Source organism: Aulostomus chinensis, chromosome 13, assembly GCF_037954235.1.
Source record: "Aulostomus chinensis isolate RoL2024-O1b breed Wild chromosome 13, RoL_Achi_v1.0, whole genome shotgun sequence".
In the NCBI taxonomy this organism is placed as follows: Eukaryota; Metazoa; Chordata; class Actinopteri; order Syngnathiformes; family Aulostomidae; genus Aulostomus; species Aulostomus chinensis.
Window position 1 is genome coordinate 19,517,471 of NC_141332.1, and position 23,624 is coordinate 19,541,094.

The following is a 23,624-nucleotide window of genomic DNA, read 5'->3' on the forward strand; positions in this document are numbered from 1 at the left end:
AAAGAAAATAAGTTGACTTATTTCATAGCCATGTAGGGTGGTGGTTTTCTATCCGCTTTTGTTCGTGGAAAGAATATAATCAGTGTAACGAAATGAAACAAATGACTTGAGGGGCTGTGAAACAAATACTGTGCACGGTGGGACTAGGCAGAGTCTGATAAGTTTTTTCCTGTGGTTACTCCCAGTGTCACGGACACTAACTTCAAACAGCGTGAATGACTTAAGCCATACCTTGAGCTAGACAGGACTACAAGCACTGCTGGTGAAAGAATAGCGTAAGGAAGAAAGGTCTATTCAGCTGGCGCAGATACAAAAGCAGGAAAGCATGAACCTCATCTCACACCTTCCCTTCTTTCATCTACTTCCCCTCATAAGCTGGTATTTTGATTCCTGGATTCCTGGCAAGCAGCCCTGTTTGCAATTCAAAGAGTTTTCAACAAGAGCATCTGTTTGGGTATTGTCATAAACCTGCATGCACCCCCACCCTTCACCTCCCTACTCCTCCTTCTTCACCCCCTCTCTTTGCCACCTCCCAGCCCTCGCTTTCCTCAGCCGTGCGCACTTGCATGTGTGCATGTCGTTGGAAAAGGGGTGGAGAGGGGGGATGATGATGAGGTAGGGGGGCTTTTCCGTGACCCGCAGAGTCAATGATACATAAGCCACATGACCAACTAGTCTCCTTATCCAAGGCAAACAGGACTTACACACACAGACACACATGCCGACAGACAGACTTCCAGCACACTCACAGCTCTTCTGAACTTGGCTCATGCTGTCGATTCTCTGACAGAAGAAAAGAAGACACACACACACACAAACACGCACACACCTCCGTGGGAGAGCACAGATAAAGACGTGCCTTCAGTCTTGGAGTGGCGCTGTCACACACTGATATACAAATACGCATTTAGACAAATACACAGGCACAGTCAGGGAGCCGCCACGCACATTCTCACAAATTGACACACTCATTTCTTACATACACAGGAGAGCAAACAGTCTGTCTCTCTTTCTTTCTTGCTCAGCTGCTCTCTCTCCCCCTCTCCTTTTCTCTCTCTCCCTCTCTCTCTCTCCCTCCCATCCACACACACACACACAACACTACAGTATATCAGCGAGTGACTAGCGGAGAGCCAGAGGGGAGTGCAGAAATGAATGTGAAGATCCTGACGCTGGTGATTGTGCTCTTGGTGTCTCTGCTGTGTTCTGCCAGTGCTGGTGAGTACCGGAGCGACCAGTCTCGTCACAGGTCGTCTCTCTATGCTCTCTATTTCTCTCCTGTTTGCCCTGTGCTCATGCAGGCAGCTGTAGTTGATCAGTTACCCAGCATGGTTAGCCTTGTGTGGGCTCTAAAAGGCAGGAATATCAGCACCTGGCTGTGTACAGTACTGCACTGCAGTGGTTATACTGTCTGCTATTGTACTGGTATGGGTTTTGTGGTAAACTTGAATGTGAGCTTAAATGTATAATTTTCCATCCTGTCCCAGCTTGATGCAAGCAGAGTCTCTGACTTGGAGATGAAATATTAAGAGGTTTTTATTGATGGACATTGATGTGTGGGAAGAGAGCTGTCTGAGAGATAGACTGGATGTATGGGTGACTGTTGTGGCTGTTATGAAATTTACAATATGCATGGCACATGTTCCTTAAGGTGGAGCGGTAAATGGAATGAACCTGATTAATTCATGGCTTGATGTATTCGATCTGACCTGAGTGCTATATGATTATGACATGTCTTTGATTGTGCAGCAGAGCAACACAGCACCTATATATGCTGGCGTGCCTCCTGTGGTGATGATAATGAGGACTGTAATTGTTCTATGCATCGATGAGGGGAACACAGACCTCAGATGAATGGATCTGCTCGGGGGCTCAGTCTTGATGCCTTGTCAGAGTAAATTTCCGTAAAATACTGCTGCATCTCTGGAGCCATTGTTGGACTAGATATGAATTCCACTGTGAACCTAAAATGTCTAATATCTAGAACAAAAATATTCACTTGGGACAATTATAGAGGGGTAGGGCATATTCCCTCTGACAGCTCATGAGAGCAAAAAGATTTTGAGTAATGTGGCTGGTTAGTTTGGGGAACGATGGCCAGTCTGCAGATGTGATGCAGGTAACACTGTGGTGTGAAAAAACAACAGTTAGGCCTGTGTAAATGTCTGGACCATTCTTGGGATTATCACCTACCCACCAACTACAATTGTTTGGAGGAGCCAAGGGCAGAGGCTTGTTTGTAATGTATGTGTAAGATGCCCAGTACACTTTATGTAACATTAACAATAAAAGATGTTGACTGTAATGATAAGATGGTGTAGACATGACATGTTGGGGGCCTAAAATATACTGCAAGATGCTGTATATTAGATGACATATGTGGCTAGGTGCTGTATAGACTGTGGTTGTAAGATGCTGTGTAGACTTTTTGCTTCCAAGATGCTGTCCACTCTGTGTATCGATCCCTGGCCACAGAGCTCACAGTTCCCATGCTTCCCTGCACATTTGTTACAGCGACAAGCTATTTTTGTCTGAGGCTCTCAGCACATGAGTAAATGGGAAGCAATTATCTAGCATCATGGTCAGTGTCGTTTTTCATGCCCTGCGTGTGGCTAAGCATGTTCAACGCCTGAGAGCCCACTGTGCTACGGGGAAAACAAGGCTGCCGTGCGCCGGCCTTTCACGGGAGCTTATCCTTCTAAACGTTGTTCAAGTCATGCCGCTAATGTGCTTGTCTGTTCCCTGGCTGCTACCATAGTATCAGAGCTCCATTGACAGAGAGGAAGAGAGAAAGAGGCTGAAGGAGAGGAAGGGATGCATGTGTGTTGCGGCGATGATGGGTGTGGGGAGGGATGCTAGCTGGAGTGTGTCTGCTAAGCACAAGCCTCTGCTACAGTATGCGCTGTCGCGGGAAGGTGTCGGAAGAGGCTCTGCATGTAGGCAGTGGGTGTGAAGCCTTTCATCTTGAGACAAATGCTTTTCCAGTTCAGTGGGCTTTTTCTCTGTTTCAGGCATCTGTGTGTGTACAAGTGTGTCTGAGGAATAAGAGGGAGATACAGAGTGAGACAGCATGCGTGTGTACTTGCAGGAATCTGAATGATATAGGGTGGGGTGGTGTCCAAGATTGAGTCGAGATTGTATTTATGGATGTATGTTCATAGCATAGAACTCCTGGGTGCAACAGGCAATTCACCTCTACAATCTAATCCTGCAAATTCATTCAGTACACTAAAAAAGCTGTGGCCTTCTCTAAATAATATTAGGATCCTTTATTGGCACACTTCAATAACCCATCCTTGAAAAGCACTCTGCTTCAAGAGTGGGCTCCAGCCTTAGCCATGTGGTATCCATAATTCATCCCAAGGATGATCACTCTTTCTCCTTGTCTAACTCTTAACTGCCATATAAACAGTCCTTATTCTCAAAACATCCGCGTGTCTGCCACAGCCTCAGATGCATACATACAGAACATATATTTTTCTCAACCATGGAAACACCCTGCCTATATTCACCTGGGGATGCTCAGGATAAAAACAATGGCAGCTGGCTCATGCACACACACATATAGACAGAAGGTGTAATTGTGCTACCTGGGTTGAACAGGTGAGGCAGTTGCAAGCGTGCGCAGGGCACAAGGCCCAGATCAGAGTTATTATCTGGCAGAGAAATCAACTTGCTTGAGAAGGGGCTGATTTTATAAGAGCTGTCACCAGTGCTATTATTCAGTTTTAAACTTTGATGTATTGTTGGGGCTGGCTGCACCAGTATGCATCTGTGCTGTTCTGTCACCAGCTTCGCTCAAATGCTCAACCAAGTGGCTCAACTGAAAAAAGGAAAGCATCCACTCATAAAGGCAGTTTGAGGCAAAAACACTGCTTTGCTGTTATTTCCTTAAACAACAGGTATTGTTCTAAACCAAACATAACCAGGAAGGAAGTTTTCAATCATAATTCTGAGTTTTCTAATGTAAAGAAGGTGTTTGTGCCTCTGGACATGATTACGGTGGCTGTGGAGAGAACAAACGCAGCAAAATCTTTCCAGATGTCCAGGCATAACATAATAACAGTGGGCAAACAGTTGTGTCACTGGGGGTGCAGTGGAGAGGTTATTAGGGGATTATGGAGAATCACACAACCTTTTTTTGTAGGCACAGGAGCTTTGGAGGCCCAGCTGGGTTTATGTCTCTTTCTCTCTCGCTCTCTCTCTCTCACACACACTCACACACACACTCAAACACAAACAAACACACACACACACACACACACACACAGGCACACAGGGTCAGATGAAATCCATTTCATGAAGAACCTCGGTTTCCTCTTATTGCAGCATTACGACAAAATAGAGCCAGCAGACCACAGAATCAGAGTAGTTTGTCTGCAGCAGGCAAGACACACACACACACACACACACACACACACACACACACACACACAGAAAAGAAAGTAGACAGTGATTTTTTATTTTTGTATGAAACCTTTTGCTTGGGTTTAGGAGTGGATGATTGATCCGTAACCAAGAATAATATTAATGCATCGACAAAGATATTGCAATACTATCATTGTAGTATCTAAGAAATTATATATGTATCTGGAAGTTTTTTGATAATTGTGGCCAACATTGCAAATCTACAACCAGGACTGACTGCACCAATGTAATCAAGTCATTGCAGTACAAGATCCCATATAATTTTAAAGTATTCTCAGTTTGATAATATTCAACAGTGTAGTAAACCATCAACACATCTGTCTGATATTGCCCAACACGAGTTTGGTGAATGGCACTCACAATTGCTCTGGAGTAAGTGGGAGTTGAGGAAGAGATTTACAGAAAAATCATAACTCATTTGGTAGGGATATAAGGATAACCTTTGGGCTAGCACTCCCTGGAGAGCTTGGCTGTTGAAGACTTTGGCATATGTGAGTGCTGGGCTGCTGTAATGTAATTCAGAACCCTTTGAATGAATAAATCTACTCACTTAGATCTTCCCTTGAGAGCAAATGCAGTGAAGGAAAAGGAGCAGAGGGGAGTAAAAGAAGGGCCAAGGGACAGAAAAATAAAAGGGCGGACAGGAAGAGAGGCTATCGGGGAGCTTAGAGGTTGTGTAAGCTGTGCATGGTGAAGGAACTCACATCGCCTCTAAAATCTCACAGCTGGTCATCCACTCCATCTTTCCAGATTTTGTACATAGAGAAGTTTGTTCTCCTAAATGTACTAAATGACTTTTAAATTGAATTCTGACAATATTTTGATTTCTAGTGCATATGTCTGATACAATCCAGCTCTCCCTTGGAGTTGTGAGGCCATAACCTGGAGGGGTGGAGTGGGGGTTCTATGTTATCCAGACCTCATGTGATCACCAGACCCTATCCTCGGGCCCAGGGTGCTCCTTACAACTTAATTAAAGCCAGATATTTAAAAAAAAACTGTTCTGCTTTCTACTAGTGTTCAATATTAAATTGATTTATAGCTCTCTTTTTGAAAATTAAGTGTTACATTTAAAGCAGTAGTCTCAGCAGATCAAATTCCTGATCAAGATCTAAGTGGACATTTTTATTAATGAGCTGCCAGACTGCAGAATAAATATTGTGGTCTTCAGGAATTCAAGTGCTTTAATTACTTTTAAGCTCAATTTGTAGGAACCTAGGATGGAAAAATGTGTCTTCCGTATATTGTTTTAGAGACATCATATGTGGTATAGCTTCATTTTTCAGCAGCTCAAAAGCTATGTTGAGATAAAACTAAATCAAGTTAAGGATATTGTTGTCATTTCAGTCAAAACTTTGTAGGCGGAGTGGATCAGTGAGATTTCATATATGGCTAAAAGCGCTGCACAGCTGGCTGTTGTTAGGCTGTTGTCAGACAAGGGATTTCATTGCCGTGAAGATGGCAGTATGGAAATGGGCTATGAACGGTGTAGAGGGATTTGGTAGATTTTAGGTTCATTTAGTGATTCCCCCAGTGGGACATGCCTAAACTCAGAGCCTGAGGCAACAGGATGTGCACGTTTCCCTTGTTCTCTGAATTACAAGCTATTGTGGTGCACCTCATGTGGTTTAAAACCGTCATGTACTCCATGCTCTTACTTAAAAGGAAATGCCTGAAAATGGAAATCACACATTTTCCACACTACTGGGTCCCTTCTGTGACAACACGGAAATCATTCATTTATGAAATCCTGCATTATTCATCACAATCTTTGATCACAAATGTTATTTTCAGTAGGAGACTAATTCACACATGCAGGCAGTGTTGGTCAATCCAGTGAGCCACTGACTAATAGCACTGGCCTCCCACGGGCTGTTTCCTGGATCAGTTCAGGCCAGGGCCCCTCATCATGAAGAGGAGAGGCCTCCCTGAACTAACGGGCCAGGAACGTGAACAGATATGAAAACCGAAGCACAAAGACATACTAACTTTCACCTGAAAATCAGGCAAACTGTTTTTGATTAAAAACTTGGCTCATGCTGAGGAATGTTGCTCACCTGCAGCTGAACCTGACAGTAAAAATCCTGATGTCATTACAAAACTATCACTCCAATTATTAATTACTTAAACTATAGAAGACTTACATTGCAAAGTATCATTGCATCAATTTTACCCAAAACTGGTTCTTTACACGGCATGTCTTTTGTGCAGTATATTATTTTAGCGTGGGTGCCATTGAAAACAGCAAGAATGGCAATTTACAACAAATTACAAAATAATATGATGAAAACATGCATCTCAGCTGCTTTTTTTAATCTATATTTTGAGTGAGAATATCAACTATCATCATCACTATAAACATTTTTATCTTTATGCTGTGTTTTGTTGCTGCTTATCTTTCAAAATATTCAACCTGAAAAAGTTATGAACACGATTCATCAATGACTGTCAGTGGTACTGTGATATAACAATTTTGGTAATTTTTTGGCGAAGTAATTAATAATTAAAAAGAAATGTGATTTAAATAGTTGAAGCTGTTGAGGTCTGATAAATTGCATGTCATCTCTTTACATTTGTGGATTAAGGTTGGGTGTATCTCAAATAGTTTCTGCAGGTGATGATACCTTGTCCCAGTTAAATAATCCAGTTTACCTTTAAGTGTCATAGCCACTGTTTTGATTTCTTTCATTTGGAGACTTCGTCTGATGCAATGTTGATGCTGTTTCCTTTTAATAGCACTATATATGCTGTGGGGAGAGGCAATGTTCCCCTCAGGCATTAGGAACTGCAGTGAACCCTGCGCAGTGACGTTTCCCTCCCTCCTTCCGTTTCTCCCACATCTCAAATGTGTGATGACACAAGAGAGGGAGGGGCTGTGTTCCACATCTGATTAACGTGCCCATGGAAACGGATGGTTGGAGAATCCCTTTGCCCTTGACATGCAGTCTCTGGAGATTGGGGCAACGGCTGGTAGCCTCACCTACCACTGTAGTTGCCATGTGCATAGATTCACCCCACTCCTCTCAACGGAAACAGCAAAGCTTGCATCTCTCTCCCAGCCACTATAGAGTAACGTTTAGAAGGGAGATCTCCCCTTGGAATTATTTTGTGTTTGCTTCTCTGACTGCTTAGAAGCCTTCAACCTGCAGTAACCTTGTAGCCACAAATTCACCCCTTCAGCTAGAGTGGGACTCTGAATAAACCAACAGGCAGTCAAATGGTGAAAAAGGGGAGTCAGTGACTTCATTAGCTGGCTCAATGCTGCTGCTGGCCCTTTGAACTCACAGCGCTCTGATCATAGCAGAGTACGCAGTCTCACACCTCATCATTTCATACACTCTCTAATTCAGGAGCACGTATAGCACCACACTGAGTCAAAGGGACATCTGCAGAAAGCCAGAAACTAGTGGGCTGCTTGTTTTTAATCTGTTCTGAACCGTCAGTGGGAGTGGGGGATTCATGCAGAGTAGGGTGGACGAGGGGTTAAAAGCTGCTGTAAAGGGGGGAAACTTTTCATGCACTTTAGTTTCCTCATTGGAGTTTTTATAGACAAAGCCAGCCTTCAGCTCAACCACAAGCCAAGCATTATCACAGAACAACAATGCTGCATAGCAAACAGTCCCCAACAGAAATAAGGGAAAAGTACTCATGACCAAACCCCCCCCCACACACACACACACATACACAACAGACACAGAAGACTGATCATGGATTCAGACCGTGTGCTACATGAAATTGGTAAATTTAGAACCTGGTCGACTTCAGCTGACAATGTCATTCTTTTTGCTCCAAACTGAGCGCCTTTCATGGTGGCTGCCATGGTAACATGGTCTGAAAGTCGGCAAGCAATCGGTACCAGTTTCTGCCAAGGCCCAGAATTACTGGGAGGCATGCGATAAGCAGCATTTCTGACACTGAACGTTGGATTGTGAAAGCTGAATAACCAGGGACTGCCTCCTTGTTCAGGCACCATTCCATATGTGCAGGATGAATGTGAGGGGAGACTATCAGGAGGCTGACAAATCCCCACAATGATGCTGTAGCCCGGTTGGGGCTTATTATAGGTTAAGAGAATGTTTGGATTGTTCTGGCACAATTAACACATCTCATCCTTGGCTAAATAATCCTGATCCTCTAATGTGCTTATGTAGTGGGAAGCATCTCTACTCATGGCATGTCTCTGTCTGTCTGTGTGGGTTAGTGTGTCTTTGGTAATGGCATACTATAGAAAATTCATTAGCTAAAGCTACTCCTCTCCTTTTAGTGAATGAAGGAGGGGGCACATGATTGAGACAGCAGGCCTCCTCCTCCAACGTCATGGTAATAACCATGACTACACACACCAGGGTATTTAGTCTTCCTCTCTCCAGCTAACACAAATATTGTTTTGTTACCCGTAGGGATTACACATGCACATAATAAGCTACAACAACTTACCATTTACACAAAAAAATGCTGCTGTGTTTGTCTTATATTGTGCATGTCAGGCAAATTCTGATAAGGTCAATTTTTGGAGTATACATTCACTCATCCATCACACTACCTCCTGTTATTAAAGGATGCATTAGTATCATTCATGTTGAGTTTTATTTGAATAGAGGGCAAAAGCCTTTGCCAGGTTTCTGATTTAGTCCAGTCACAGTGTTAACAGGGGGCTTTGCCAGTAGTGCTGAGACAGGTATAATGTTTAGTATGTTCTCCAGCTTAAATTTGCACTCAACCGTGTTAACATTTCATGCTAAACACATGAAAACAGTCACATGTGAAATAAACAACTTAGATCATCAGTCACAGAATCACAGTCGGTACACAGCGTGAAACCCACCAGTGTCCCCTGAGTCCACTACCAACCCATCCCCGTTTTGCCAGCTATTTGTTTACACACCAAGATACATCAGTACAATTTGCAGTGAGGAAGATTTTTGGTGCAGAGGTGTCAGATGTAGGGAGAGTAAAAAAGAAACAACGATTAAATGCTTTTGAGAGGCTCAACCGTGAAAATGGATCAATGAGATTGCAAGACAATTGATTTGTAATCAGTGTGACCGTGAGTGATGAGCGAGACAAATAAACAAACAGATATTGCAATTCAAGACGACAGAAGATCAATTGCAGTGACACAGAGAAAATCAGACACAGTGTGGGATTAAATTTGGGTGGCCACGATTGACTGTTCATGTTTACACTGGTGAAACATTTTCGAGGCCATGCATACACACATCCTCTGTGTACTTGTTGCTAAACTCACAAGCAGCTAAAAGTTAATCTTGTATGTCCTACAGTGTCAGAAAGGCCATTATGCTGTGGCTGCATTTACAAGTGCAGACATTTATTATGTGGTTGTTTTGGCAGTCGATGCACACAAATCAGCTTCACAACTATTAATAAGCAGCTCCAGCCCATTTGCCATGCTCTCTGGGCTCCTGCATTGACACAGCACTGTGATATACTGTTTGCATTTGCCAGCGATGAGGGCAGTTGATGAACTTGGTATTAAACCAGAGGACAGCCATTTTTCTTCTCTGACTAGATGGACAAGTAGCGGAAGATGTATATCTCTCCGGGATGCGCTGATGGGCTGTTGCAGAATCAACAGGGATAAACTATCGGCCATTTGGAAAGAGACTATATCACCTTAGGAGGTGGTGGAGAAACTAGGGCGGGAATGAGGGGGAAGCCAACCAGCCATCCATCACTAGTCTGGAGAGGGGCCACTTTGTGACGCTGTCTCTTTTCTTCTCTGCCTGATTACCGTCCACATCTTCATTTTACAGAGGCAGCAGCAGTAGTATCAATAAGCAGCCATTCTTGAAATTCCTGCTTTATGAAACTTTAATTAGGGAATTACCAATGTGTGTAAGATGTGTTCAGATTTGGTGGAAAGATGGCAAAACCAGGGGTCCAAGGTCATCAGAAGTAGTTAGAAGAAGCTTATTGTTGTGACAGATATGTTATTCTGCCATTTTAGTGTTTTACCCGCTGAACAGAAACATGAGGATCTCTCATGGGGAAAGATCAAATAAGATACCACAGAGACTGTTTCCAATTTCAGAGGAATAAGGTGTCTTAGATTTCTTTGTTTGTGGAGATGAAATATGCATTATCCAATGATAAACCTGCCATGGTAACAATCATAAGGTCTTATCATGATACTGCCACCTTCCATCTATATATTATTCCCTACAGATGATAGAAATACAAAGCTAGCTGTTGCTATACGGCATATCTCACACTGCAACGCTTTCCCTACAGGGTGCAAGAGTTAATCTATACTGCCACTGTTATCACTGGGGCCGAGCTTATTTTTAGCAGCTTTTATTACACTTTTCTATCCTGTCGCCAGATTGGATTGATTTAGATTTGTCAGGAGAATCACAAGATGTTCTCCATTCAAAGCCCATGTGCTGAGAGCAGTGGCTCACAGCTTGTCATGGTAGGACACATCTAAATTGTGTCATTATGGACCTGGGTTATGACGGCCTGAACTTCTCAGAGAAGAAAAGCTGAAGAGTCTTGGATAGCAGTGGATGTGTGCGTAGTGATTGGCTGTAATGTGTAAGAAGGCCCAAACACGTTTTCAGCATTGAATCTACGGGGCAACTTCACTATTTCTAAAACTTCTGTAAACCATCAATTACACCCACCCCCAAATGTTTGCAGGTGAGAGACAATATACCAAATATCCACTCTTAGCCTGGACTCTTTTTCCAATGGGAACTTTCAAGTATGACAAAAAAAACTTTGTTTCTCATGAGCAGTTAAACAAAACATCCCACAAATCCATGTTCTAAGCAAACCTACAGTGTTGTTTTTCTGTGTGTGTTCTGTGTTTAAAGGCTGAGGGTGTTTCAAGGGCAAAGGAAGCTGGGTCCTTTCATAGTACTTCTGTTAGCCTTAAAATCCACTCAAACACAGAGTGCAATGACATTCAACCTCCTGGATTTGAAAGAAGTGAGCTGTATGCCTTTTGAATGTGTGAACGTCCCTCATTCACCCGTATCTGGAGCAATAACAAAAGGATAATGTGCCAGATTATGGCTCCAAGGGGCAAAGATGGGCTTTAGATGCGGAAATATGCAACAGAGTCTTTCCCGGCTGCATGAATTAGTCCACTGTTCTACCACAAATATAGTGTGTAATGTGCTTGCAGTGGAAGATTAGTGTGGAAATGGAACTTGAGATGTCTGGCATTTCAGGGATCTACATTGAAAACAGTCAATGAGCTGTCGAGCTCAGGCAGGCAGTTCTCCATTGTTGAAGCCTGAAAGCTAGAAACCTTTCTTTTTTTTCTTCTTCTATTTCAGTCCTGGTTGTTCTTTTGAAATTTCTGTCAATTTGGCAGAGCTGAGGGTTGTTAATTAAGAAAGGCTACAGAGAGATGCTGCCTTGCTTCTTCTGGCATTATGAATTCTGCTCTTGAGGAAAGGTGCCTTCCATTCAGATATATCGATCTTGGCTTGTACAGAGGCTCGAGTGTTTTAAATGATGTGCGCGGGTTTTTGAGTCCCAGTTCACACCTTCATCTGATGTCCTTTTATACATAGCATTAGAATATTTCTCCACACTAATGCAGAAATATCGTGCAAATTATTTCCATTCGAAAAATAAAACTGTTGTTTTTAACCAGCACAGAGTAAGAGAGCGAGACGGTCTGCTGTTTGAACTTGAGGTTGACTTTTAACAACAGTGCCTGAACAGGAGGATGGAGCACGTTTCCTTACGATCGAAAATTTTAAAGAGGGAGAAGTCAAACGATGTGCAAACCAAATTGCACAAATGTTGACAAACTTGAAATAAACTTTATCACTATGCGCTTTTTGACGTTTCCAGCCTGTCATGTTGTGTTTCACTGTGTCCTGCAATGTAGCCCAGGTTAAATTCCTGTTCCAAACTGTTTAAAGAATGTGGCTAAGGCCACCTCTGGAAGCCGTCTGACCAATTTGTCTTCAGTGCATGCACTTGGGGGCTGTCTACTTGTGACATCTTAATATCAAGTCCAAACAGCACCAGAGTTTTTTCAAGTCTCTATCAGTCTATAATCTCAGGGTCACAGCTGCACCTTGTTCACATAACCGCCAGCAAAACCAACCGAGCAAAAAATAAATACTGGCTGCTGAAAATAACAAAATGCCTACCATCATCATACCACCGGTAAGCTGCTCAAACTCTGTCTTCAGTATACTTGCTGTGTTTCCCACCTCTGTATTTGTCTGGGTGACTTATCTTAAGCTGTGTCATCACCCAAGCCCTCGTAAACCTCAGAGGGGTCATTCTGCTGGGAACTTTAAAAATGGTGCCAGTGTCCCTGAAGAGGGAATCTGGAATGTCATGACCCCGTGTGAGTGATGTCAATCAGCCTTCTGACAGAAAATGCCCAGTGGCAAGTTTTACTCCTTCCTAAAAAGGGTGGTCCGTTTAGGTTTTAAAACTATCAAAGGAATCATAGATCATAACATAAATCTTGAAAAGAGAAAGGTGTCCTGTTAATGGGTACAATTTTAAATCATGAAGATCAGTTTTTTTGACGAATACGCGACTTGTGAAAACAGTTGTATAATATCCTCTGTGGCTCTCAGGGGAGCTTTAAAAAAAAAAAACCCAGATGGTGTCTGAAGAATTACAGTTTGAGTTGCATTCATGGAAATACTGTAAATACTAGACAACTCCTTTTCTTAGCAATCCCACTACCATTTCTGCATTTGTTTTCTGAGATTAATGAAGGTTATGTTCCTTAATTTGTTCATTCAAACTATAAATACATTTTTCAATGAGTAACACCTACATAATCCCATGTTACTCCATCTCAGCATTTACTCAGATTTCACTGGTGTAAAGAACTGATTGTAGTGTGAACTATCACCCACGATAAATATCCCGTTACAAGAAAAGGTACGCTTTGGCGATCCAAAAGGGGGTCTTTCAGTTTGTGATTGGCTGAAAGGTTAAAGAGACTCTAGAGTTGGACCTAACCATTTGGAAAATAGGGGCTTAAGGGGATCAGGTCACACTTACTATGAGATGAATGAGAACATCTGGGATCACTCTCAAACACACAGCCATCCACATGTTGACATACACCTAAGACATTCACACACATGACAGATCTTTGACAGACACAGTGCTTCGAGGTTCATCTCTAATCTCGGACCAAACACTGTGGCGTCATGCACCTCAACAAGGTCTGGTGCTGGCTGGTGTTTATAATCTGTAGGGAGAGTGACAGAGACATAAGACACGAGGGTTTAGGTTTTCAGGCTTCAACTTAGGACATGCGTTTCTGTAGTGGTGCTGTGGTTCCACCACACTTGATGAACTACAATGCTGGGTGGGCTTAAAGTGGCCCACACACAACCTCAAGCATACTTATCTATACATGTCACTTGTTTCCTCATCAATTACATCTCTGATCTCTCTTTTGATCTTGCTGGACTATGCGTTAGACACAAATAAACTTTGTCCATGATCAAAATGTGATACTCTGGCTGACAGGAGGCTGTGAAATGACATTTAGGAGGCTTTAAGATTTTCTTTGTATGTCTTTGCATCTTCCAGGTCCCATGGCCTCCACGGAGCATGGCAGGGAGCTGGAAGGGGTGGCTACAGTGAGAAAGCTGCTCCAGCAAAACCCTGCAAGGGGCGGGCAGACCCACAGACCATCCGGCTGGAAGAGGAGACGCCCACGGCCCCGTCTCTCCCACAAGGGGCCCATGCCGTTCTAGAGCAAGGTGGGTGTCAAACAGCCTGTAAGCCTGCAATTTAATCTGTAATAAAACGGCCAGTATTACTCATTAACAGGCTCTCTAACAATCTTGAAACTTTTAAATATGATTTAAGACAGGACCACTCTTGCCCCACAGCGAACGCCAGAAACAAAGATAATCATGTGCGCCTACATTCATACTCAGTGCTTCATAACACTTGATAGGCAGTGATTAGCTGGTGCTGGTCTGAAATAACATTTACACTGGATATGCATATATTCGTTGTGTTTGACAGATTTCAAGAGAGAAATGAGGGAAAGCATTTTCACACAATATAATGTGCTGCTGACTAATGAGGAAATGTACTTTCTTAGGAGTCCAAAAAAATTGCAAAATCACTTGGATGTTGTCAGTGACAAAAGGGATGGTCAAGCTCTCATAGGAACACTGGAGATTCTGTGAAGGACCATTGCTGCTAGACTACAACTCACAACAAGGATGGAATTGTTGACTTAAAGCAAAAGAGCATGTCTTAACAGATTAATGGACTTTAGCCTACTAGCTTGCAAGCCTTCATTGTACAACAAAAGTAGTTTCAACAGCTACATCATTTATTTCCTAATATGGGAGACAGTTATTCTTAGAGAAGTAACCTTTGAGTCCATTCAGCTGGAATAAATATTTTCTCTCTGTCTGACTAAGTCAATCTTTTGCTAAAGATAACACTTTGTAGAATTGGGTTTCTCTTCAATAAAAACAGAAACTAAAACATACTATGACCAATTCCACAACATGATCACATTTACAGAGATTAAACCTGTATGTGCTCACGAACCTTTGCACATCTCTGTGAATGGAAAGATGCAGCCCTACCATTAAATCTGTCCATGAAGTCATAGAGGATTCACTCACACGTCTTTCCCAGACACTGTGAGAGACGGGGAAACTCAACAAGACATAATATCCCAGCAGGAGGTGCCGGGGAGACAACACTGACCTGCAAAGGACCACTATAAATTAAAGATATAGTGAAACAAGGCTGCAGCCAGAGTAAGTCAAGGCATGATAAATCATTTTAAGGAAAAAGGGATCAAAGCCACAAAGCTTTGGATTCTCTTGTCCCTAAAACAACTAAAGACGGTTTTATAATCTATAGCAAATTACGGATCATTATTGTTTTGTGTGTTTTTGGACTGGGTTTGACTTCTTTTGAGCTTATTCCTGCTTCCCATGCAGGAGTTTAAAGGCAGCAGCACAAAGATAAAACAGAGAGGAAGGCAGGGCAGGGTAGCGAGCACTTGAAGGACAACATGAGTCCTTTAATTTTCCTTAGTCTCCCAATAAATGTGAGAATTCTCTGGCCCATGCTTCTGTTCAGTGCTGGCAGACTACAAGGGGAGCTTCAGGATGTTGTGAAGCACTGTAAAAGTGAACGGCTCAGTGAGTCACAATGCTGTCTGTGCAAACAGCACTGAAACCACAACACATGGAAGATTTCCTTTTCTATTCACCTCCTTCTCCAGCTCAAAGTTCATTGCGGTCAAGGATTTCATTTCATGCAAGTTTTTCCCCCGAATTTGAATAGACCAATACATTTCCAGTATTTAGGTAAAAATCCTATCAAGCACCACAATAAATGAAACAAATATTATAGTTCATTCCTAGTTTCTTCTTTTTACCTGTGCAGAATGCAGTCTGCCTGAGGCAAATCACTCTGACAGTGCATGAGCTAGAAAAAAAGGTTGTGCTCTTCTTCAGCTTTCTTTTTCAGCTTGAGTTGATGATGAGAAAAAATACCACTGGAAGCAACCAGATGCAATTTGTTCCACAAAAACACAAAGACTTATGTCCAATGGAGACACCCAGCTGAGTGTGAGACTTGTAGGCGGATGGATCGAGTGTGGATATATCACTATTGGCCTTTACTACGCTGCGACAGTGTCCATCCACCAGCTCCTCCTATCTACCTAAATCTTTGCATTTTAATGTCAAAAGCAGCTCATCTTTTATTCTCTAAGACACCTAAGGCAAAGTGTGTCTTTTCATCATGACACACTCCAGATGTGAAGGACTCTGAGAAGATAGATCGTGACCCGGGTCATCCCCTTGAGTATCTGAATAGACTCAGATTCAAAGTTCTACTGCGATGTTTGGATCTAAGCCATTGCCAGTCTAAAAGATGACAGGATATTACAAATCTAAGGCCACAGGCAATTTATGGAACCCCCCTTGAGACACTCAGTGTGAGAATGCTTGGTGAATGAGTCTACCAAAGCATCAAAAAAAAAAAAAAGTAGAGCAGGCCCGCCATTCCTTCAGTATACTCACTCTGGGATAACCACAAGGAGCTGTGACACTGAGATCATCCTGTGACCCAACAAACGAAGAACAAAACAGCAGTACAACTAAACAAAGATTAGATATATTTACATCAATTCTCTGGGCATTACACAACCAAAAAAAAATGTAATCCTGAAACAAGAGCAGGTCCTTATCAATGAGTGAACCTTGTTATCATGCAACAAAGCTTCCTGCAGCACTCGTGAAATCTCAGGAAATTATCACAGGACAGGAGAAGATAAAAGGAGAAGGAAGATAAAAAAGATTTCCTCACGAACTGATCCAGTGCCCCAAGCGTAGAATAATGTTGAGCTTGTGCTCCACAGAGAACTGTTGTCTTTCTCCCTGATGCATTTTCAATCAAAGACTGTGAAATCAGGTTGTAACATGTCCACAATAACCTTTTCTTCACTGTTTCTAGTTGCTCAAGTATAAGACTGTAAGAGCTCTAGTTGAGGTGCCCTGAGGTGCACCCTTATTGGAGAGGAAATTGAAATGTTTGAAATGTTTTTGAAGAATAGAAAACATGCACTGACGACACTTTTCTGTATTGTTTTCCTGTTTTGCAGGCACTGCTTTGAGCGCCCTCCCCCAGGTTCTGATTTCTCTGCTCTTCCTTTGCCTTGGGGGGCCTTGCAACGAAGGGCCTACGCTTGCCCAGCCTGAAGAGTGATGTCCATAGCACCTGCTGGTTCTTCAAGCAACTCTGTCCACAAAATATCAGGACAAGCCGCTCACCCTCAGCTCTTGGAGGAATTGGGGGCATGGAAGGGGGGTGGGAGGTATTGAGCCCGAGCTATCCGATTCTATTTCTCTGTCTCTCTCTTTCTCCCACTCCCTAACGACTTATCTATCTCTGTCTTCTCCCAAGTGTTTTTTTCTTCTTTTCCTAGCATTTGCTTAATAGATCCCAATCATAGCAGTCTCCCTGAGTGTCTCACACACTTTGCATGACATGTGGTGGAGAGGGAGCCCGGTCAAAACAACTACAACATCTCTTACAGAGTCTTAAAGCATCTGTCGCTTCCCCACAGTGTGGTTTTCCCATCTCTCAGATTCAAGGTTACAGCTCCGTCAATTTCATTGCTGTGTAGCTACTTAATGGCTTACTAATGGGAGAGGGCGCTTATCATGCAGAGGGGCAGTGTCACTTTTAATAGTTGACAACTTCAAAGTTCACTCTGGATGTCTACAGCAAAAAGGGGTCAGATATTTCATGTTCAACATGGAATAGCTAGAGTAGTCCATCTGAATGATATTATAGCATTGTTTAATTAGCTTTATTAACAGCGCTTTGAATCTTCTAACAAGTGCATCCAAATGCAATGTTAATTTGGACTGAAAAAAAAGCACATATTTTCAAAACAATCTATTTACTTGACAGAATAATTCCTGCATTTAGGTGACTCTTTAATCCAGAGCTATTTTGGTGTTTCTGAACTCATTAACACCTTTGGGGGTGGGGGTGGGGGGGTGGGTTTACTGATGCGCTCAAGGTTACTGTAACATGTCCACCTTGGATGAGTCCTTTGACCCCAAAACCCAATCCCAATCCTGTCCCCAATCCCCAGCCTTCTCACCACTCTGCTGCCCTGTGCAGCTGCTCTACACGACTGTTAACTGGCAGCGGCGGCCTGCTCCACCGACAGCCCGCCTTGCCTTTTAATGAAGTGCCAAATAATAACCTCCTCCACAATGCTGCCAGGAACGAAACAATGAAAAGTTAGGGCGAAACACATTACCTCTTGTTTGAAGTCTTGATACACTGACACATTATGCATTTAAAATGGTTTCAAACTGAAATCCCTGGTGAGACAAAGTTAGCACGGAGGAGTTAAATTAGACCAAAAAGAAATCTGTTCATATAGCATCATGATCAGCCTACCACTAGTGCTCTGGCTGTATTAATATTCAGCATAAGGCTGGTTTGACCCTTTGACCGTTATCTTTCACTGACGAAACACTATGCCTTTCCATCATACTGGAATATATTACTGTTTCTGTTTATTTCTGTGTATAAGTAGTTTTAATTCTTTTTTTCTCAGGGTTGTGTAATAGAGGCTTATACTAGAGCAGTCTATTTTGCGCATTTATTTAACAAAACACAAACATACAATATGTTTAATGCTTACATGAACATATTTTCGTAAACTGTAACTTTACTCTCCCTCTATGTATACACCAATAAAGCCATGTATCCAGATTCAGTCATGATCCTTTCCCTACATTATTCTGGGTACAGTTGCCTTTCTAGTGTGCCCTTCCACAGCACAGGTGGTCGTGGCTTTGATCATTACGCTCATTAAATCCTGGAGTTAATCTTTCTCAGATGGATCTCCCCAAGGCTGGCCGGGGCCACTTAGTCTGAGCTCATTGTTAAATTGGCTTAGACTGAAACCACACCCTTCCCCCTTTCCAATCTCCAAACCCCTGCTGATTCAGTGTGTAACCATGTAAAATAGTAGGACTGTATCCTGTTGAGCAGCCTCCTTCCAGTCATTTGTCAAGTGTGCGGAGAAACTTAAAAAAAAAAAATCATTCTGATTTAAGGTGAGAATCTTATTTCAAGTCACACATTACAATCAGCAAACACCCTTGATCAAGACGACTAATGAGCGACTGGCAGGTGAAACTAGATTTCCAACACTTTTCCCTCTCGCCATGTCTCATGCAAATATTTTAATAAAATGCAGAGTCTTCTCAGTCTGAGTATTGGGGAGCTTTTATTAAGACAGCATCTAAAATCACAGTGGTGATCCACACAGTCAAGCTCACCTTGATTAAAAATGTATTAAATCCTAGGGCACTGTGAAGAGTAATAATTTCAGTTCCACCATTATTTTTTCATATCCTCTCAGACAGAGATGTAGATTTCATTAATGCTCCTCGGGTATGAGACAGCTTTGCTCAAGATGTCTCATGTATTATTGGGGAAGATAGTAGGAAGATATGAGCTGGGGATGGAAGTTCTAAGCCGCAGGATTCGGGATGCTGGAAGTAGACTGGGTCATGACAAGGGGTTCAAATCAATATTTCCCCATCTCAGAAGTAATTGTTACAGAGCCGAACGTCTGTATCCGCGCTGTTCTTCATGAATGTATCCTCACCATCTGCACCAGCCATGCTGCCCTTTCAGAGACCAGAGCAAACCAATGTTTAAACCATTTGAATCTTGGTCTGGTTGAATCAGTTGAATCCAAAAATCAAAGCCAAATATCCCACTGATCCAAAGCCTCTGTTGTTAAGAAGTCCCAACAAATAGACGTGGCTTTGCTCCAAGACTTCTCTGTATGGGTTTGCAAGGCTGCACTTTTGCAATTCCATTATGCTGCTGGAAAAATACACCCTGAAAACAAGAGTCTCTTGGTATGGAATGGTTTTCCAGTGTATTGTGACAATATTTTTTGTCTGATTCTTGTCTAGCTGGTTGTCCAAAGCTTACTTTTTGAATACAGTTTGAAAAGCTGTATCTTTTGTGGATGTAACAAAATAGAAAAGTAGTCTGCAGCACAATATGTCGTGGACACGTGAAAGCTTTCAGGCATTCTTTTCTTGTAGATCATAGCCCACAGCCCTCCCCTGCACATCAGGTTAATGGGCCTTGTGGTGTGGAAGGACAAGCACGTCCAGGCTCAAACTGAGATGGTAAACCAATACATTATGCTTGGGGAGCAAAACCATTTTCCTTAATGGTCTTTTCCAGCAAGGCTTACACAAGAGAAACGATTACTATCCTCTCAATGTTTCCTCTCCAGTTCTTCTTCTCTGTGACCATCACAAGGCCTGAGTAATGTTCCTATGCACTTGTTAGCATGTTTTCCTGGTAGAAAAAAAAAAGTTTGTTCTGAGAACTTTGAACCCCTTTGTGTTTAGTTCTTTTTTTGTCCAAATGTACTTGACTGGGAGTGTGTAAGGAGTGGGGATGAGCAGAGAGATAGGTGTGTGTTACTGGTGGAGACGAGAATAAGCTAGAAGCAGGTTATGACATATTAGGGTAGCCATTGGTTTCTGTTTCCCAATAGCTATAGAAACATCCCCACACAAAAAGATCCCAGTTTGTTTGGTTTTTGGGTTTTGTTTTTTTTTAACCATCGCATCTGTACTCTCAGTTCTCTACCAGATAATATAAAATTACATTGAACCAAACATTTCACTTAGTGTGGGAATGGAAACAGATTTGGCACAAAACACATTCCATGATTTTACATAGTGAATCTCTAAGCCCATCAAACTGTATCATGTTGGCCTTCAGTGTGGGTGTCTGCAGGATCAAGTGGCTGATATTCAATCCAATGTATTCACACATTTCCACCGGCTGGGCAATCCAAAGGATAACTAGATTTTATCTCTCATGGGAAATGACTATGATCTGTCATTATCTAGGAGCCTCAAAATGAGACTCTACACCTAGAATAGCACACGCCCCTCCTGCCTTGATTTTGACACGTTCTCCATCTACATAACCACTGTGTCCGAAATCAGCTACATTCAAAACAATCTGAGGAGAGATGCAGTCTGCTGGCTCACACGCCATCGCAACAGTGTTACTAGGTCTCAAGCAGATACTATTTGAAAGACAATGTATTACTCCTGAAACTTATATTCTGTTTATGGTGTGTGCTCATATTACTCACCAGGCCAAATGTACAGTCCCTGTCTCTGTTTTGATGTTGAACTGGGCAAAAATAAATGACATAAATAAATAAATGAATAAATAAATAAAACAAGTGTATCAGAAATGGTTGAAATACTGTGTACATATTTGAACTTTTGGTTTCTAATTTATAAAAGATAAGCTTTAGCTCTTGGAGTACTTATTTTATTTTTTCCTTTCATGCGTAGCTTTGTGTTTTTATTTTCTATTTCTGTAAAGTGTGTAAATATATCTTTATGATAATAAGTAATATTAAAAATCTTATTTTAAGAAAACACTGTGTCAAGTCTTCTTTGGTAAATACACTGCTGGAACCTCTGATACCCAGACTGTATTCATGATTGCCCACCAATATGCTAATGATGCAGAGTACAACATTACACTGAACACAATTGTGTTGCTGCTGCATAGTATGGGAATTCTGTTTACTTTAGAAAAGTATATAAATATCCACATTAAAAAACAAACACACCTCTGGTTGTTTCTGAGATAAAAACTAATCTTAACAAATAATTTGACGAACAAGAGTGGAGCTGTTGTTCTGAAGACAGGATGTTCAATATTTCACCTCCAGCTGGTGCGAAATGCTCTCTGCAGTATAACGGCACACTAATCATTCATCTAGTAGGCAGAAGTATTACATAATATTTGAGTGTGTAGTATGCAGAGTGTTCTGAAGACAAAGACACAACAAAGCTTGGAGCTAAATGGGATTATCAGCTCCCTAACATCATAGTGACATTGATCACATCAGGCTGTAAGTATTTAGCAGATACAGCAGTCACCATTATCATCATCTCAGGTTTGCATGTTAGCGTAGTAATGAACAGTAGTAGTAAACAAAGTGCAGTGACCTGATGGTGCGCAAAAGGTATCACAATTTATCCTCAAGGACAAATGGATGTCAGAGGGATTTATTGCCAACCTATAACATAGTTTTCAAAGGCATTTGGGTCAAAAGCACAAATGTGATCTCCATGACAGCTCTGTACTCCCATCATCGACAAGCCATTTTATGATTCAAAAAAATTCAGAAAATTAGCCTTCTGATTGCACAACTGTGATGCTAGACTTCTCATGCTTGAGACACTTGCAAATAATTCACCTCACGGGTGTGTCTGCCTCTTCCTTGAATTGTCAACAGACAGAAACAGCTATTTTTACTGCCATGGCTACTGTCTACCATCAATCTAGCCTTGTACAAAAATTCACTCCATACATTCTAAAATGTAAATACACTCCTCATCCATTAAGAAGCACAGCACCAGAGACAGGTAGTCTTTCCAGAGCTTATAGTGCATACTAAGCCTGCTGCATTTTAATGACCCACAGCTGCTGAGCTAGCATGGAGACCATGCATATGTCAAAATTTGGAGACACTGAGCCAATATACCTGTCCTATCTACATACAACAGAACCTCCTTTAATACTTAAAGCAAAAAAAAAAAAACTCAGTAGAGGTGAACTCACTGTCCAAACGGCATGACTGATTTTTTTGGAACACAAAAGGGAGCCTGATGGCAATGTGTTGAAATGTACAGGTCCTTGCATGGGAGCCAGTCTTCCTCCAAAGCCCCCACTGGGACCACTCAGGGAAGTGTCTGGTTAACAGGCAGAGCTGACATGTCATGATAGACAAGAGGTGGACCCCTGAGCCCCTGCAGCCCCAAAAGACGCCCAAGGTTATATCATCAAGCCTGGGTCAGCTGTATAATTGAGCTTGGGGTCACTGGGAGGATATGGAGCGTGACAATGAGGCTATAGAGTTACAGTTTGTGGCCAGGCAGTGAGGGCTGCCAATGGGGCATTACTGCAAGGCCAGACGTCCCTTTAAAGAGTTCAAGGTCCATCTGTGAGTGGGGCTCCAGCCCTGTTCACTGTCACTGCTGGAATGTATGTCACTGCCTGCCAGCCACCAGTTCACTGCTTAGAGGGGAGGGTAGGTGAAAGAGTGCTCTGGGTTTGTTGAAAGAAAAAATAAAAATCTCAGGAATAAGAGTGAGGTACTGTAGATAATGAGTGTCAGACACAGTTGCTAACTCTCGTGAGGTTCTTTAATTATTGACAACATCCCCTCAGCTCTGGAAAGACAAAAAGCAGTGGGATTTACAGATCGGAAGTGGCAGTGTGTCCTCCTAAAGTATGTATGTAAACCACAGAAACAGGCTTTGGGAGTAACATCTGGGTAGTTCCTGGCACAGATTCAGAATCCACGTCTGCCACATCATAAAAACCTTTAGTGAAGTTGGCTCTCCCACAATACCACCAGCAAAGCCCACAGGATTGCTGACAGGCTCACAGTGATGGATGTTACCCAGCTCACTGCTGTCAATCAACCACCTGGATTCACACTGTATGTGCAGTCTTGGACTGCGCCATGATAACGAAACAGGTCTGGCTTAAGTTTTATCAGATTTGACCAATGTAAATCAGTGTATAATCAGTTGTCAGATATCATCTAAAGGAATCACATTTATATTTCTCATTGAATTGGTCAATGG

At 42.2% G+C, this 23,624-nt stretch overlaps 2 protein-coding genes across 2 annotated transcripts in view; one reads left to right on the plus strand and one right to left on the minus strand.

Moving 5' to 3' along the window:
• xpnpep2 (X-prolyl aminopeptidase (aminopeptidase P) 2, membrane-bound) overlaps positions 1 to 23,624 on the minus strand; it is a 93,125-nt gene that overhangs the window by 63,120 nt on the left and 6,381 nt on the right. The gene's annotated exons all lie outside the window — the stretch shown is intronic.
• Positions 701 to 21,387, plus strand: apln (apelin). Its single transcript, XM_086221957.1, has 3 exons — positions 701 to 1,218; positions 13,981 to 14,153; positions 17,039 to 21,387. Exons 1-2 carry the CDS (start codon positions 1,152 to 1,154, stop codon positions 14,145 to 14,147), a joined length of 234 nt encoding a protein of 77 aa, XP_086078083.1. The 5' UTR covers positions 701 to 1,151; the 3' UTR covers positions 14,148 to 14,153; positions 17,039 to 21,387.

Excerpts from the sequence above, each read along its gene's own strand:
- apln (XM_086221957.1), top strand. The coding sequence starts at position 1,152 with ATGAATGTGAAGATCCTGACGCTGGTGATTGTGCTCTTGGTGTCTCTG. Across the intron at positions 1,219-13,980 it reads GCTGTGTTCTGCCAGTGCTG|GTCCCATGGCCTCCACGGAG; the intron begins GTGAGTACCGGA and ends TGCATCTTCCAG.